The sequence below is a fragment of the Vipera berus genome (assembly GCF_964194415.1).
Source record: "Vipera berus genome assembly, chromosome: 3".
Classification (NCBI taxonomy): Eukaryota; Metazoa; Chordata; class Lepidosauria; order Squamata; family Viperidae; genus Vipera; species Vipera berus.
The window spans coordinates 41,218,780-41,236,461 of NC_138204.1; the positions used below are offsets into that span (position 1 = coordinate 41,218,780).

The 17,682-nt window shown below is 38.6% G+C and overlaps 1 protein-coding gene across 1 annotated transcript in view; it reads left to right on the forward strand.

The window, feature by feature from the left end:
- Nucleotides 1-17,682, forward strand: part of LAMB3 (laminin subunit beta 3) — a gene marked incomplete at its 3' end in the record, with an annotated part of 55,842 nt that overhangs the window by 24,493 nt on the left and 13,667 nt on the right. The window contains exons 7-15 of the mRNA XM_081325446.1: nucleotides 2,026-2,089; nucleotides 3,293-3,480; nucleotides 5,408-5,528; nucleotides 7,548-7,736; nucleotides 9,154-9,309; nucleotides 12,307-12,503; nucleotides 14,238-14,349; nucleotides 15,874-16,246; nucleotides 17,290-17,450. Of these exons, the coding sequence (XP_081181572.1) occupies nucleotides 2,026-2,089; nucleotides 3,293-3,480; nucleotides 5,408-5,528; nucleotides 7,548-7,736; nucleotides 9,154-9,309; nucleotides 12,307-12,503; nucleotides 14,238-14,349; nucleotides 15,874-16,246; nucleotides 17,290-17,450 (1,561 nt within the window). The remainder of the gene's footprint in view (nucleotides 1-2,025; nucleotides 2,090-3,292; nucleotides 3,481-5,407; nucleotides 5,529-7,547; nucleotides 7,737-9,153; nucleotides 9,310-12,306; nucleotides 12,504-14,237; nucleotides 14,350-15,873; nucleotides 16,247-17,289; nucleotides 17,451-17,682) is intronic.

The following is a 17,682-nucleotide window of genomic DNA, read 5'->3' on the forward strand; positions in this document are numbered from 1 at the left end:
CACACACACACACACACACACACACACACACACACACACACATATATATATATATATATATATATATATATATATATATATATATATATATATATATATATATATATATATATATGTATGTATATATAAAGGTAAAGGTAAAGGTTCCCCCGCACATGTGTGCTAGTCGTTTCCGACTCTAGGGGCCGGTGCTCATCTCCGTTTCAAAGCCGAAGAGCCAGCGCTTGTCCGAGGACATCTCCGTGGTCATGTGGCCGGCATGACTAGACGCCAAAGGCGCACGGAACGCTGTTACCTTCCCACCATAGTGGTCCCTATTTTTCTACTTGCATTTTTACGTGCTTTCGAACTGCTAGGTTGGCAGAAGCTGGGACGAGTAACAGGCGCTCACTCTGTTACGCGGCACTCGGGATTCGACCCGCCAAACTGCCGACCTTCTGATCGACAAGCTCAGCGTCCTAACCCACTGAGCCACCGCGTCCCCTTATGTATATATATATATATATATGTATATATGTATATATATATATATGTATATATATATATATGTACAGTATATATATATATATATGTATATATATGTATATATATATATATATATATATATATATATATATATATATATATATATATATATGTATATATATGTATATGTATATGTATATGTATATGTATATGTATATGTATATGTATATGTATATGTATATGTATATGTATATGTATAAAATTCCAGGTAGTTGACAAGAACCATGCAATATAAACAAAGTAATCATAAAAAACACCACCAAACCACAAGTAATAATTAGTTCACAATCTTGGGGTAACCATCCAGAAGTGTTGCCTCTAGGTTTTCAGTTAATTTATTAATTTTGAAAACAGCCATCAGGCAGATCTTGGCCTATGAAAGAAATTGTAGTTTTGTTATTCTAACCAGAGTGAGAAACAATCTAGAACTAAGGAGACATTTTCTAACAGTGAGAGCAATAAACCTATGGAATAGCTTGCCTCAAGAAGTTGTGGGTGCTCCATCACTGGAGGTTTTTAAAAAGAGGCTGGACAGCTACTTGTCTGGAATGATACAGGGTCTCCTGTTCAGGCAGAGGGTTGGTCTGCAAGACCTCCAAAGCTCCTTCCAACTCTATTATTCTATGTTATGAGTCTTGTGACTGTTTGGAAGCTGCTTTCTGCAAATTGCTTGTGCCATTCATTCTATAAGTCATGCGATTTGCAGAATGAGGGTTCTGAAGATTATGAGCATCAAATGCTGGCCTAGAGAACAATGTGGGATGGCTTGGAGAATGGTGCTTGTTCCTGAGAGGTGGCAGAAAATTGCTGAATGTGAATAGGATGCAGTAACTTTGCACTGTGCTGGTGGGCTGGGTAGGCAGCTAAGGAGTCCCAAGCGATGGCATTTTGTGCCACGCTGGTGGTCTGGATGAGGTTTCCAGGGGTGGCTTTTGCTTTGTAGCAGCACCCCAACTTGCAGATTGTCTGTGCTGGGTTTCCCAGCACTTCACTCACTCCTGTGAAGCACCCTAATATTCTTGACCTAGGATTCCATCCATTTTACGATGTGCAATTCTTGCTCAATGACAACAACTGAGAGCATCAGGATTGTGGCATTCAGCAAAGTGGTTACATAACATCTCACTTAATGACTGCTCATTCAGCAACCAAGATTCCAGCGCCAATTGTGGCCATAAGTCAAGGACTACCTGTGTGTCCAAACTGAGATCAATTGCTTGTTGCTCTCTTAAGAAGCCAGGACCAGAAACAAGGGTTTGTAAAGCTAAAATAATAATTAAGTAAAATCTTCTTAATTTGTTTAATGGTAGGAGAGATCAAATAGGGTTGATTGAATAGCTTACACCGGCATATGTGACCAATTGCAATAAGTTGCCATTGCTTAGAATTAGACTTTAACATAACTTGGAGCCATCTCATTGATGCCTTTTATAAAAGCAGGATAGAGAAACTCCTCCTGTGATTTTAATAATTTCTCTATATTTTTTTTTTGGTTATCAGATTAAGTTCAACCCTATAGACCTTCTATCAGGTCTTATGACATCTCAAAGCCAACGGATTAACAGTGAGTTTGTTTTTTTATGTTAGTTCGGTTTCATTGCAAAAGGTGGATTTGAGAGTTATCGGAATGTTACAAGCAACACTATGTTGCTGTGTTGAAATTGCTTATGCCTTGACTGTAGGGTGGGATCACAGCTAGGTGGTAAGCCATCACTTAATATGCACTGAAATAAAAATTACATATAATGTTATTGTTTAAAATAAGGGAAGTGCTGTCAAAGACATGAGATTAGCAACTAGTATGGAGTCACATTGCTGTTGACTGTGTATCAATCTGCTGTTGGTGTCAGTGGAGGCACAGCAATGATGGATGAAAAAAAAACCCTTCAAATTACTTTTGACTCCTGGTGATTGTTCTTGGCAGCATTTTTCAGAAGTGACTTGCCAGCTCCTTCTTCCTAAAGCTGAGAATAGTGGCTGGCCTAATATCACTCAGTTGACTTTGTGACTAAAGCAGGACTAGAAGTCTTAATCCCTACTCTAAAGTTTTAGCAATGAATGAGGGTGATGTTAAAAATGATCCACAGCTAGATACACCACCGTTGTGATTAATTTCCAAACAGACAGTGGAATAGGAACCTGAGCAATGGAATTCAGTCTTCAAGTTGTAAATTATAGTTGTAAACTAGATTGTGAGAACCATAAAAATGCTGCTTGATGTCTTAATGAAAGAGAAAAATGCATCAATATGTGGTTTGCATTGTGTTTTGCATTACATTCTGTAAACACACAAAAACATCCATGGTATGCACCACCAGCTATTTCCTGAACAGCTGCATGCATGGATTGGGCCTATTTAAGATAAGGAATGTTGGGCACATGCAGTATTAGGTACTATGATAAATATGCCAAATGCTATTTTTAACTCACATTAATACCCTTGAAAAAGCTTTTCTCCAAAGCAATATTGCACTGGAGCTGTGGGCATTGTAGCTATTTGCTTGGACATACATGCATATGTACAGTATTTATTTATGTGTGAGAGATATATATGTATTCCACAATTGCATATACATGCGTACATGGCTTTGGGACTCAATAATGATCCCATTCTTTTTCCCAAGAATTGTTCCACCAATAATATTACATCTGACTGTCCCTGTTCATATGTCATGGACATAGAGACGATAAAGCTAAATAACTTACGTTTTATTTTGCTGCTTCTCCCAGAATTTTATATATTTCTCCCTTTTTTCATCTGAAATAGATCTGGCTGAATTCACGAATCTGAGAATCAACTTCACACAGTTGACTCGCTTTCCACATCAGGGGTACCGCTTACCCAGTGCTTTCTATGCCTTAAATGAGATGCAGGTGCAAGGGAGCTGTTTTTGTCATGGGCATGCAGACCGCTGTGTTGCTCCTGATGCCTCTTCTGGAGAGCCTAGGGCTATGGTGAGAGACAGAGAGAATGTTTTGTTTTTTAAAATAATTTTATTAAACTTAACAAAGTAAAAAATACAAATGAATATGAAAATAGTGGAAAAATGGGGGAAGGAAAAGGGGAAAGAGAGAAGTGTAGGGTGAAAGAGAAAAAAAGAAACGAAAACATTGCCTTCTAACTTTTTTAGTGCAGTACTATAAAATAATATTGACTCAACTTTTTACTTTTACATACTTAGGTATTAGCCATTTCTATAACAACAAATTTAACTAATCAGCAAAACCCAAAGTCAAAATTTCATTCCCCCCCATCTAAAGCACAAAATCCAGAAGTGGTTTCCAAGCAATCATTTTTCCCCCCAACCATTCATCCATTGTGGGAAAGCAATGTTGCTTTGTATAACTTTCTAGGTTCTCATTTCAGTTTAGTGAGACTGCACTGCAATCCGATCTCTCAGTGACAGATATGTTTCTACAGGTGTGCACTAATGTGGTAGAACTACTTTGTGTTTTTGAAAAGTGGAGAGAATTTCCTGCATTATGCAGTGTCTAATTGTCAGAGGCAGGGCTTTTTTTTCCTCATAGAACGCTCAGAACGGAGTTCCGGCACCTTTTTTGGATGGAACCTTATAGGGTAGGCATGGCGGGTTGTATGACATGTGTGAGTTCCAGCACCTTTTTCTTTTACAACAAAAAGCACTGGTCAGAGGGGATGAGTTTCTGTTAAGACCGAGTTTCAAAAACAGTTTGGCCCAATGCAGGAGTTCGTCTGATTCAGAATGCATTTCTGACCATCTTAAAGCTTCGTGGCCACTGACTTTCCTGCTGCCAGGGTTTAAGCAAAAGATCAAGTGCTTGTTTAATATTTAACTTATACAGTTGAACATGGACAACTAGAAAGGACAGGGAATCAGAAATTGGTACCTGCAGGGAAGAGACTTAGCTGCCTTCTTTACCCTTCAGTTTCTTATACTCAGTGATTATGGTTTGATTATGGTTTGGGGCAGAAGAGATGGAAAGAATTCAATTTCCAATCAAGTCAGAAATGCTGCAAAGAACATGCAGGTTAAGGATGGGTAAATTTTAAGCTTACCAATGTTCGTTAATACTGTAAGGAAAAATTAAAGGGTGATTTTGAGACACACACACACCCACACACACACCCACACACCCACACACACACACACACCCCGATCTGCCCCTTGTCTTACTAGTTTGCAGCTGCTGCTGACATTCTGACTTTTACACTGACAAAAATCTGTATTCTTTAGTCTTGCAACGAACTGGTAAAGGTCAGTAGCAGAAAAGAAAGTTGGAAGGGATCTGAGTCAGTTGTAGATATCCGTGCAGGCTCACCCACTAAAAGGTCTCTAAATAATTAGTGGTTATCTTGCCCATATGTTCCTTTTTCTTTCTTTGCACCATTTCACACAATGGTCAGGAGGACAGAAGGAACGTTGGCTAGACAAGATGGTGGGCTTCTTAAGGAAAGAACCTCAAAAATTCCCTTCATTTAGTAGCTCTTTGAATCTGCACTACTGAGGGAGTGCATGTCTATGGAGATTCTCAGTCATCCAGGTATGGTGGTCCCAAAGGTGCTTTTTTCAGGAGGAAAAAGTGCATATTTTTTGTTTTCCTGGTCAGGTATGGACTAGGGCCTAGGCTTTGTAACAATGTCTTCTAGGGCTAAATAGTTTGGCATTCAGAGTTAAATAGGAACTGTGAGAAACAGCATCTGACCTGCACAAAAAGCTTTGTATTAGCATAGACTGAGCTGGAAAGTAATCTTGCAAAAAAGCCAAAATGGAACTTGTTCTCTTCCAAATTAGGCTGAAAGAGACACGATGTAAGGAGCAAATGAGTGTGAGAAGCAGCTACAGGGCAACAGCAGCAGGAGAAGCTACCATGCTATTAAAACTAAGTTTTGTTTATATTCTAGGTTCATGGGCATTGTGTATGCCAACACAATACTGCTGGGCCAAACTGTGATCGCTGTGCGTCTTTTTACAATGACCAGCCATGGAGACCTGCAGAAGATGATAATCCTAATGAATGTCGTAGTATGTATGATTTCCCAAGAAAATGTTTATTTAATAAAGCTTTCGAAAAATATAGGTAGTATTCCTAAATATATTGCTGTATGTTATAATTACAGAAAACTTTGCAAGTAACTGAACATAGACATAACCAACATTTAAACCTTTCAGAATGCTGAGATATGTTAGAAGAGGCAATTTTTTTATATACACATCTTGAACTTTGTTATTTTTCACATTGATGGATGTTTTATTTTCTCCTTTAAATGTTACTGTTGATTTTTATTATTTTACTGCCATGTTTTTTAAACAGGAAAATATGTATGTTTGCATGTCTGTATGTTTTGAACAAATGCTGTATTGTATTTTAAACTTGGCAGCTTTAATTGCTGTGGACTTCAGTACTCAGCATGAACATCACTTTGCTATTCAGTAAGCATTTTCTGCCATCTTTTTCTAGCCATCTAGAAAAATAAAGGTGATGTTACTTTAAAGATCTAGGATTGGTGCTTAAGGTTCCAGACTAGAAGCAGGAGACTGTAAGTTCTATCCCACTTGAAGCATGAAAGCTGGTTGGGTAACTTTGGGCTCAACGTACCTCACAGAGTTGTGGGAAAATAGGAGGATGAAGGCATATTGTCTTATTTATAAAAACAAAGGCAGGGAATAAACTTTTAAGGAGAGAACTCCTCAAAATATGGCACTTGTAGAAGTTCTTGTAGAAGCCTGAAAAAATATCAATCAATGTGAGCGGAGTGATACTGTGTTCATGCTATCATTATGTCTGAAGCACTTCTGAATTACTTTCAAAACATGCACAGCAAACCCTAGTTTTCCTCTGAGAAACCAAGTTGTTGTTGTTGTTAGCTGCGAAGTCGTGTCCGACCCATCGCGACCCCATGGACAATGTTCCTCCAGGCCTTCCTGTCCTCTACCATCTTCTAGAGTCCATTTAGGCTCACGCCTACTGCTTCAGTGACTCCATCCAGCCACCTCATTCTCTGTCGTCCCCTTCTTCTCTTGCCCTCAACCTTTCCCAGCATTAGGCTCTTCTCCAGTGAGTCCTTCCTTCTCATTAGATGGCCAAAGTATTTGAGTTTCAACTTCAGGATCTGGCCTTCTAAAGAGCAGTCAGGGTTGATCTCCTCTAGGACTGACCAGTTTGATCGCCTTGCAGTCCAAGGCAATATGCCAAACTAACTGTAGCTTTCCACAACATTCTATAATGTTTACCAAACTGGCTTATGCTGACATCACCATCAAACATTTTTTGCAGATCTTTGTGGAAGCCAAGGGTTGGTAATATGATATTGCCATGTAATCTTAGTTCTCCACCAAGATGATGTCTAGAATTCAGATTAAATATATTTAATTTACGTTTTTTAAAAAAACAATTGAGGTTAGCTAGTTTGCAAATCTTATGAGAATAACCAAAGATTTGGTGATCTTCTGAGAATGTAATCATTTAAAAATATTTTCTGTTTTTATTTTATCATGTGTATTATAGTTCTCATAGGTCTGGGGAATCATAGGGTAGAACAATATGTTACCGTACATTAATTAAAATATATATTTCCTCGGTGATTATGGAAAACGAAGCCCATTGATTAGTGAAAGATAGAAATCAACAAAATGCACATGTTAATTGTGTATAAACACAAATCCAAGTTGTATGCTTTAAAAATCACCAAAAATTGGTAACATGGATTAAGACTGTATGTATGTGAATGTATGTAAAGGTACAGATATTTCTATTAAATGTATTTATTGTAGGGTTATTATATTTGGGTTGTAACATTCTAGATGAGCATAAAATGGCAACAGAGATTTCTGTGTCTGGGCTTCAATCTTCGGTGATCCAGATATTTGCAGCCCAAATCTAATAACCTGATACATAGATTTTCCACTGATAAGGGGTTTTTTTTTGTACTTCTAAGATTGCTAAGGGATCAAAGTGCCAGTGCCATCTAGTGGTGAAACTGAAAAGTTAAGAACACCATTCTTTTTATTGAGCATCACATGTCACTTTCTTTTCTCTTTTAGGGTGCAATTGTAATGGACATTCTCACAAATGTCATTTTGACCTAACTATATACCAAGCAAATGGGGGAAAGAATGGGGGTGTATGTGAAGATTGCCAGCACAACACAGCAGGGAGGAACTGTGAATTTTGCAAAATAAACTTTTTTCGTAACCGACGGTTTGATCTTGGCCATCCAGAGGTCTGTCTCCGTAAGTGGTGTTTAAGCCTTCTCTCAATTTCATAACATATTTTCCCAGAATCTGTTTTATTAAAACTTCAGAAAAACACGCTTTCTCTTTGTTTTAAAAGTTCTTATTTAATTTATTCAAAGCAAGCAAGCACAGGAAAGGCAAAAGAAGTAGAAATATAAAATTCCAGGAAGCTGTTGGCAAAGGGATTTTCTCTCTCTCTCAAGTAACAAACTCTGAAGGTTCCTGATGATACATTGAATTTCTGATGGGAACCCCAAGTTGCCTCTTTCTGAAGGCGGTTCTCAGATTTTCCTAGGAAATGAAGATGATTTGATCTGACTGAAGTCTGAAAAATAAATACACTCAAGATTCCTTGTACATATTCCTGTTCCTCTTTCACCTCTCTTCTTTAGAACCAATTTTAGGATAGTTTAATTATTGATGTATGTACATTGTATTGCTGTTTTATTTTTCACTTGTAGTATCCCACTTTGGTGGCTGCATTATAGAAAAATATTATTTTCCTTTTGCCCCAATTCAGCTCACTGCTCAAAAAAATAATAATTCTACTGCAAAACAAAACGAAGCATTCAAAAATACCCTGGCCTAATTTGAGAGATGTGGTACACCAATTACAATAAAGGAGAGAGGAAACCAAATTTAGTTACCTGCCACTGATTAACTTATGAATGCCATTTATTTATTCATATGCTTTTTTCACGCCAGCCAGTATGAGCCAGTTTTAAATCACTATCAGATCACTAGTGGCAGCTCTTAACAGTAACCAAGAAGAGATGCAGAATGAAGTGGAAACACAGCAGGCAGGCAGGGTGTGAATCATCAGTATTCCTGCTAATTTTGGCTAATTCTCCAAAAATGGTAAATGCGTAACAAAATGTCTTTTCTGTTGCCAGAAAAGTGGTTTTTTCCGGTGGGTCTAGATTTTCCTGTAGATATAGATGAGCACAGGATCAGAATTCATTTTGCCATTGCCAACCTGCCTACTTTGCTTCCTTTATTAATTTAGTAAGATTAGAAGATACATGATGGAGAACATTACTGCACACAGCAATGTTCTGCACACCCCCACACCCCCCCACACAGAGCATTGCAGCATACTATAACATCACCAAGTCTTTATCACTGCTAAGTGAAGCATCTTTTATTCTATTTCAGTTCACTGATGTCGAAGTTTTGGCCTGCCAAACGTGGACATTAGTCCATGTCTCATACTAGACTTTTAAAAAAATACAAGAATATACAGTCATATTTACAGCTTAGAAGAGCAAGTAAAAGAAGTAAAGGGGGAAATAAAGAGAAATTAACAATATTTAATTCCCATATAAAATCCCAAATTGTTCTTTAGTTTGATGTTGTTTTGATGATAGGTTCTGCAACTTTTAAAAAGTTACAGTTTTAACTTCTTTCTTTTCAGCTTGTGAGTGTGATCCAGATGGCACTGTTCCTGATTCTAGCTGTGACCGCATGAACGGTCATTGCGTCTGTAAGGAAAATGTGCAAGGAGATCGTTGTCATCTTTGCAAACCTGGCTTTACTCAGTTGACCAACTCTAACCCCCAAGGTTGCCGTGGTAGGTTGAAACCTGAAATAAATCAAGAGGATCTATTGCAATGTAAATGAATTGAACCATTTCCTGAAGTGAGCTATATTGGCATTAGAACACCATGACAAATCAATATACCCTCATTGTGACAAGATGCTGGCCTTATCCTCTGCATGTGATATAAGCAGTCTAATACTGATCTTTTGTGTACTACAAATCAACCAATATTATTTCCTTAAAATATACAATGTTTGGAGTAAGCTTTAAGACGTCTAAATCTCTTCATTAGGAACAGAAGGAAAAGAAGTTTGCATGGTTCAAATTTTAAGATGTAGTACACTAGGTTATATCAGGAGATATGTAGGGTTTAGGTTATCCTATGAATTATTGAGAAAAGGAAATGGTTGAGTCTTCTATTTATTAATATTAAAATCTAGTGTCACCTGGATTTGTTTCTAGCATTAGATAAAACACATATACATTTCTTATAAAATGTTATGTATATTTATTTTAAAAAACAATTTTTCATTGGGTAAAAATAGATCATTTTCATTTTTCTTTCCTATATTTTCAGTTATTTTTAGCTCATTGGCCAGTTTAGAAAGTTAAAATGTGTGATATTAGAAAATTAAGTTTTGCTTATGAGATTGTGCGTACTCCCTTAATGAGTTTGGAATTATATGATAAATATAGAATGTGCTATGGCTACTGAAGCCCAAGATCACTTTAGTACAAAAAAGGTGACCCCTTTTTTTTCACATAGCCTGTCCCAGTGATTAATTTGGAACTTTACACTAAATCTATGTGCTTAATGAAAAGAAAAAAAAATGGGGGGAAAAGCCACAGGCAGTTGATATCGGTTAATAACTACAATTGTATCTTAGAAGGTTTTTTTTTACTTGAGGAAAGCAGGCAAACAAATAACAGTCATCCAAAAAGAGGGGAACCCACCTTCTAGTCACTTTTGGAGTGGCTGGGAGGACTGTAAATAGCTGCCCCAAAGAAGAGGGAGTCAAGCTATTCTCCAAAGCACCTGAAAGCAGGACAAGAGGCAACGGATGGAAACTAGTCAAGGAGAGAAGCAACCTAGAACTAAGGAGAAACTTCCTGACAGTTAGAACAATTGACCAGTGGAACAACCTGCCTCCAGAAGTGGTGAATGCTCCAACACTGGAGGTTTTTAAGAAGAGACTGGACAGCCATTTGCCTGAAATGGTATAGGGTTTCCTGCCTGAGCAGGGGGTTGGACTAGATGACCTCCAAGGTCCCTTCCAACTACTTCTTCTTCTTCTTCTTCTTCTTCTTCTTTTTCTTCTTCTTCTTCTTCTTCTTCTTCTTCTTCTTCTTCTTCTTCTTCTTCTTCTTCTTCTTCTTCTTCTTCTTCTTCTTCTTCTTCTTATTATTATTATTATTATTATTATTATTATTATTATTATTATTATTATTATCTGGAGGATGTCAGATCAACATCTCCAGTAGAGTCTGCCAATGCATAGAGTTGAGATAAATAGGCAGAAGGGGAGATGCCTTGCTCAGTTGTGGCCAATAGAAACTCCTTGATTGTAAATAATATCCCAAAGGTGCTTTTCAAATGGCAGCTGGATTTTCTTGGTTTTTTTTTCCTTGAAAACATTTAGCTTGTCATCCAAGAAGCTTCTTCAGTTTTGACTGAAGCTCCTTGGATTAGAAGCAAAATGTTTTCAAGGGAAAAAAAACAAGAAAGTCCAGTTGCCTTTTGAAAAGCACCTTTGGGACCGACATGACCTGTATGATTGAGAATTTCCATAGACGTTTGTAAATAATGGTTTGCAGCTTTCTATGCTATATAAACTCAGACAATTACAACTTATTTAATAAATAACTCATGAAGAAATGTGTGAATCAGGCCATAGCTTCACCATCTTAGATTTGTGATAGACATTAAATCTAGGCTCAAAGTGGTTTTTGTCTTTTAAAATTTCAAAATTGTCAATTCTACTTGCATTCATATGTGCAGATCCAGATGTTTTTCTGGCCAGGTCTCTATAGTGAAAACTTGGGTATGTGTTTTAAGATGAGCCTCAGCTTGCTAAACTAACGTCACTTCTTGCATGTAAATTTTAGAATGACTCTCATTCAGCAGCATCAATCTCTTGTGCAAATGTTTTGATCTAAACTGCGGTAGCCATATATGAGCAATAATGCCATCCTTCAGTTACTCCCCAAGAGATGGCAGTAACTGCAAAACAATAACATCAAATCCCAGCAATTTTTTTCCTCCTAAAAGCCTGTCTTCCTTATTCATCTAAGGAAAAGGGGAAAAAATCGAATTTATACCACTTTTCAGTCTAAATACCTTAATAAGTAACTGGTTAGTAGAGCATGCACACAAACATCCTTCCTGCTCTCAGTTTGAAACTATACTCCAAAATTTATAATTCCTGGATTGGAGATTTCAGTATTTGTGTTTCATAATGGTCAGTTTCAGTCTGCAGTGCAGATTGAAACTCTAGAAGTAGATGTAAATATCCTGGTTAGTTTCTTCTGCTCAACTCCATATTTTATAGGAAGGCTAAAGTAAGAAATAGTGTAACTGGAGAAATGGGGTCCCTGGATTTAATGTTCCATATTTATTTCCTGGAAGAACTAAACAGCGTTTCATTCCTCCATGAAACTGTTCTAAATCCCTTTCCAAAAGTCATCTAAACTCATAGTAAGAACTACGGTGTGGCAATGAATTTTACAAATTCATGCATGGAGCAAGAGGGGTAGGCAACCTTGGCTCTTTTATGACTCGTGGACTTCAATACCCAGAATTCCTGAGTCAACTATGCTGGGAGTTGAAGTCCACGAGTCATAAAAGAGCCAAGGTTGCCTACCCCTGGGGCAGCCTGAAAACTGGCTTTTTTGTCACCTTTGACTAGTGTTCTCTAGAATTGTGTCTCTTCAGTCTGATTACTGTTTTGTGTTACAAAAAGCCTCGATACTTCCTCCTCTTCCTTCCAGCAGTTCTGACAAGGCAACTGGCTCTGTTTTGTTTTTCAGAGTGTGCCTGCAACATCCTGGGCAGTCGCAGAAATATGCCCTGTGATGATGAAACGGGACGCTGTTTCTGCCTTCCTAATGTGGTGGGTGAGAAGTGTGATGAGTGTGCTGCGAATCACTGGAAAATCGCAAGCGGGGAGGGCTGCTGGCCTTGCAACTGCCACCCTCAGAATTCACTCAGCCTTCAGTGCAACCAGGTATCAACTGCAAAGAAAAAAAAGAGAGCAACGGCTTTCAATTTGTGAGAGCGGGAAGGCAGAGGGAAACATGAAGCCATCGCAATTCCCAGCTCCATAAGCTGGGCTCTCTGCTGCTGAGAGGAAGAAACTTTTGTTCTTCTGCTGCAGAAGCTTTTAGATGAGGCTGAATCTTCCAGTCTCCTCCGTGTAAAATTGACAGGAAGAAATTGTTAAAGGAGCGCTCCCGTGAGGTTTTCCCATGCCATCTCCCATTCTTTTTCCTTTAGCACAGACATTCTGTTGAGGGGTGGAAGATAGGAGAGCTGCCCAACTAGAAGCCTGGCATCTAAAAACATCATAGTTTATACACTCAGGGAAATTAAGGGGCAATGCTTTTTTAAAGACTTTTATTGTTTAAGAGAGGGCAATGGAATGTGTTCTGTACCAGCCTGCTACCGGCCCTGCAGAAAAAGCAGGGACAACCCCTTTACAAACGGCAAGAGGCTGGAATAAAGCCTGCTAAATTTATTAACATAAAACAGAGCAAAACAAGACACCAACCATGAAACAGGAGCTATGAAACAGGAACTATTCAAGCGGTTGCCTTCAGCAAACCAGCCCTCTCACACATTCCCCTTTTATACAGTTCAGGGCGTGGCTTCTCTCTGCCTCCTTCCGAGGTGCCCCATTGCCTTCCTCTGTTTACTCCTGATTGACTGCCTCCTGTGTCGGGCGTCCTTGAACAGGGCCAGCTGTGGGTCATCTTCATCCACGCTGTCAGGCTCACACAGCTGGGTCTCCGTCGTGACCAGGTGGGAGGGGCCTGGCTGAGGGCTCTGCGGAGCCTCAAGGCCATCATCAGCAAGCTCTTCAACACCCCCCTCCTCCTCCTCTGAGTCGTCCGACCCAACTGCTGAACCCACAGGCTGACCCTGAATCACAACAGAATGTCTAACATAAAGAAAGGAGGAAGGTATTACACAGAAGAGTGGGGAAATATGAGAAAGAGCCAAAGAATGCTAGATATATTGTAAGCAGATCTGGAGAATTGCTTTGACAGACTTTCAAGATTCTGTTATGTTGCCTTACGAGAATAAAGACCATTCCAGAATTCAAAGTGATTCTTATTTCCTGAGTCTGCCAGCCTCAGAGGCTTGATAGTTTCCTAGAGCATTCAAACAAAACTGCTTCTGCTCCCCCCCTTCCCCCCTTGAGAACAAACATGGAAGAACTGCTGGTGCCATCTGCAGCTCTGTACCTCAGATGGCAGCTTTGACTTAGATTATGTTACCAAACTTCCTAGCTGGAAAAAAATGTGTCTAAATAGGCTTTGTACAAAGCACATGGAACCTGGGAGTCATTTAAAGCTTAGGAGCTATTTAACATTTAAACTGCTTCTACTGCTTTTCTAGTGTAGTGGAATTGTAACTCTTAGGATTCCTGCTAATTCTTAAAGCAGCAATCCTACTTCCATATCTGGTTGAGAAAATCTGGGTTAATCTGAAAGACATAGAACGTGGTGATGGCTGAACTTCAAAACCAAGCAAGGATTCAGGTGCAAATGCCTCTTGTTCCAAATCTAACACTAGGCTTGGAATAAGACTTTACCCCCCAGAAGACCCTACTTTCTTCTGTAGCACAGCTTGAGCTTTACCCTCCAAGCTCCCTGTGGCATGTTCTGTTCTCCAGATTATTGGGCAAAGCTTTGTGTTGGTGTCTTTTCCACAGTGAGCTTTCTGTTTTTCTTTGTAGTTTACAGGGCAATGTCCATGCAGGGAAGGCTATGGTGGACTGACATGCTCTACTCTTGAAGTCCAGGAATGTCCACACCAAACATTTGGAAATGTTAGGACTGGATGTAGAGGTATGGAAAGTTGGACATATCTGCTTGGAAACGTCTGCGTTGTTCATTGCCAACTATCTGTCCTCTTCATCAGCATTGTTTCTGATGACATGTTTCTTCTCTAATTCCTAACAGAGATTTGTAACCATTTTCTTTCCTTTTGACTTCCTCCTACTTGTTTAGCCTATTTCATTATTTTCTTAGTATTCCATAGATGGAAATTTAGCAAACATTCAATAATTAATTATCTGTTCTAGTTTAGCTGTGAAATGAGAAAACACCCTTAAAAAACATCATAGGGGAATGTTATTACATATTTTTATCCAGTCAGTCATGTTTCTTTAAACTGTAGGCTGCCCAGAGGGTTTTCTTTTTGAAGTTGGTCAACCTTGAAAACCAATACATACATACATACATACATACATACATACATACATACATACATGCGTGCAAACCCCCAAGTAGGGTTTTTGCCTTCTGCTTCCTTTCTGTTTAGAAGGATTTCCTTCTCTGTGATGTTAATTTAACACTTAGAAATGTGGATACATTACATATCTTACAGATAATACATTTTAGCCTATAGTCCCTTTTTCTGCATAATCCCTATTTTTGTAATAGACAATATAATACTTATAGGTATGAAGTGTGCCTGTAGTTATTTCCTTTATTGCAGGGGTGTCAAACTCGCAATATCATGTGATGTGTTGCGATGTGTTGTGACTTTTTTTTCCATTGCCAGCAATGGGGTGGGCATGGTTTCACTGTGATGCATCTGGCCCACAGGCCGGCAATTTGACACTCCTGCTTTATTGGGTTCTAGTTCTCTATCCCACCTTAATTTCTTACATCTTTAATTAAAGTAATGTAATACTATAAATAAGTGTATTATATGATACTTCCCTCCAGTGTCATTTTAATTTCTAGTAAAGTTTCTTGCTTCACATGGGCCCCCTAGCCATTCTGAGGGGGGAGGGAAATGAGGGTTCAGTTTAAACATTTTACACAGTGTTCAAAAAGTACTCTTTGCAAAAAATGAAAATAAAAAAAATGAGCCATTTTGGATCTGCAGGGTTGGTAGATATATCCCAGTAAAGTAGACTAGAAACCGATTAGAATTCTATTTTATTAAGATATGCTATAGCAACAAAATCTGGCAAGTGATTGTGGTCTTCCTTCCCTCCCTCATATATCCTAGGGAGTTAGGAAGGAATAACCTGAGTCTCTTCTCAACAATATTTCTCTTTCCAGAGCTTAAAGAATGCTTCCCCCCACTTTTGTTTATGTTTCTGAATATTTGCTTGGCTGAATATTTCCATGGCTCTCTAAGATAATAACATCATCACTTTGCCTCCTGTTTGCCTCCTGACAAAAGTATGTTTTTGTGACTAGCTCGCTCTCAGGTTGCTTCCACAAAATGCTTTCAGATATTAAATGACCTGGCCAGCCTAGATGGTGATGATGATCATGATGATGAATCTACTGAAGGTTGAAGGCAGTATAGGAGTACAAACCTCTAAGTGTTGTTGGTTTTTTTGCTCTTTATAGCTTGTGACTGCAATTTCCAAGGCACAGAGGTAATGGGCTGTAACAAACTGACTGGCAGCTGCCTTTGCCGCTCTGGGTTCACAGGACCCCAGTGTAATCAGTGCCAACGGGGCTACTGCGGCAGCTATCACCACTGTGAGGCATGCCATCCTTGTTTCCAAGCCTATGATGATGACATTCAAAGGTTTGGCTTACGTCAGGTCGCCTTGAAAAATTCAACACAGCACTTGCAAATAGGGACAATAACCTCTGGCTTCAATAGCCGCCTTTTAGAAGTGGAAAGAAAAAATCAGCACATTCAACAGATGTTGGACAATCCCCTTATTACTGAGCAGGAACTGGAACAGGTGGCCAATACCATTGCTACAATAAGGTAAGCTTGCTTTTTCTTTACATTTACCAGCAACAAAGGAGTGCCCCCCCTCCCAAATATACAGAAAATAATTTTTCAACATTTGGTTGCTAAAAGGAGTTTACTTGACTTCATTCAAACTCAGATCCACAAGCACTGTCTATGTTATGATTAGGGAAATTGTGTTGTGGTCCTCAGATGAAAAATGAAAATACAAATCACATACACTCATTTGTTTCAGAGTTTATGAACTATAAAACACTTTGCTTATAAATGAGCTTCCTATGTCTCTCTCTAAATGAGCCTAAGTCTGAACAAAATGCTTCTTTATTTTCTGTCAACTTCAGCCTTTGTCTATTTACATGGAAAAGCTTTTGAACAGCAGTTTTGTTATTTCTTATGTTTTCATCTTTCCCCAGTTTTAATACAAGAAAGATATGTTCTATCTAATCTGGCAGAACAATCAAGAATTCCAAGAATGTGTAATAGGTCCCTCCTCATGTTGCTTAGCAACTGCCTTTGGCATTGGAGATAATATATGACTATTATGACTGATAAACAATGATAGTCATATCCTTTCTGGATTTATCTACTCCTACTACCTGAATTGATATCTCTTACTCTAGCTTGTGGGAATGAGTTTCAGCTACAGATTCTATGACAAAATGATTCTTTTTATTTGTCCCTGTTATTCTAGGCCAAGCATGTCAAACTTGCGACGTCATGTGATGTCGCGCGATGTATCGTGACTTTTTTGCCATTGCCGGCAATGGGGTGGGCGCAGTTTCAGAGTGACGCATCTGGCCTGTGGGCCAGCAGTTTGACATGCCTGTTCTAGGCTATCAGAGTAGTATATTTACTCCACCTTCCCTTAAGCCCCCAGAGCAGAGGGATAAAGATGTTACATGGTATCCTGTCCTCATAAATGGTATTTTACATGACTTTCAGAAAGATAGTGCTGTCTTTGCTGTGATAAGATTGTCCTAATATTTGCAATCAGAAGGGAAAGGTACTAATACAGAAAAATGTGTATATAAATATTATATATCTTTTATTAATTCCAGGCAGACCATTGAAGATTTAAGCTCTGAAATACTTTTTGAGGATGAAGTTTCTTCCCTGTCCATAGAAATGAATGCTCTTGATAAAAGCTTGCATCTAATCACTGAACAATATAAAAATAAGAAGGCCCAGTTTGAAGCCAGCCGCAGCATAGATCTCTCAGGTATAACCCTCAAGTTTCAACTGCCAGTGACTTAGCTATCTTGTTAGCTATCTTTCCTATTGCAAATGCAGAGGACATCTAGTTAAGAATGTCTCCCTTCAGATTGTTGTTGGCTTGCCAGAAAGAGTGTGAGAAGTCTCAGAAATTAGTATTCCAGTATTAAAATATCACAAGTTGCTTGTTTTTTCTGCAGTGAAAGTAAATCTCAACAATTAAAGGCCTAAGAATTAAT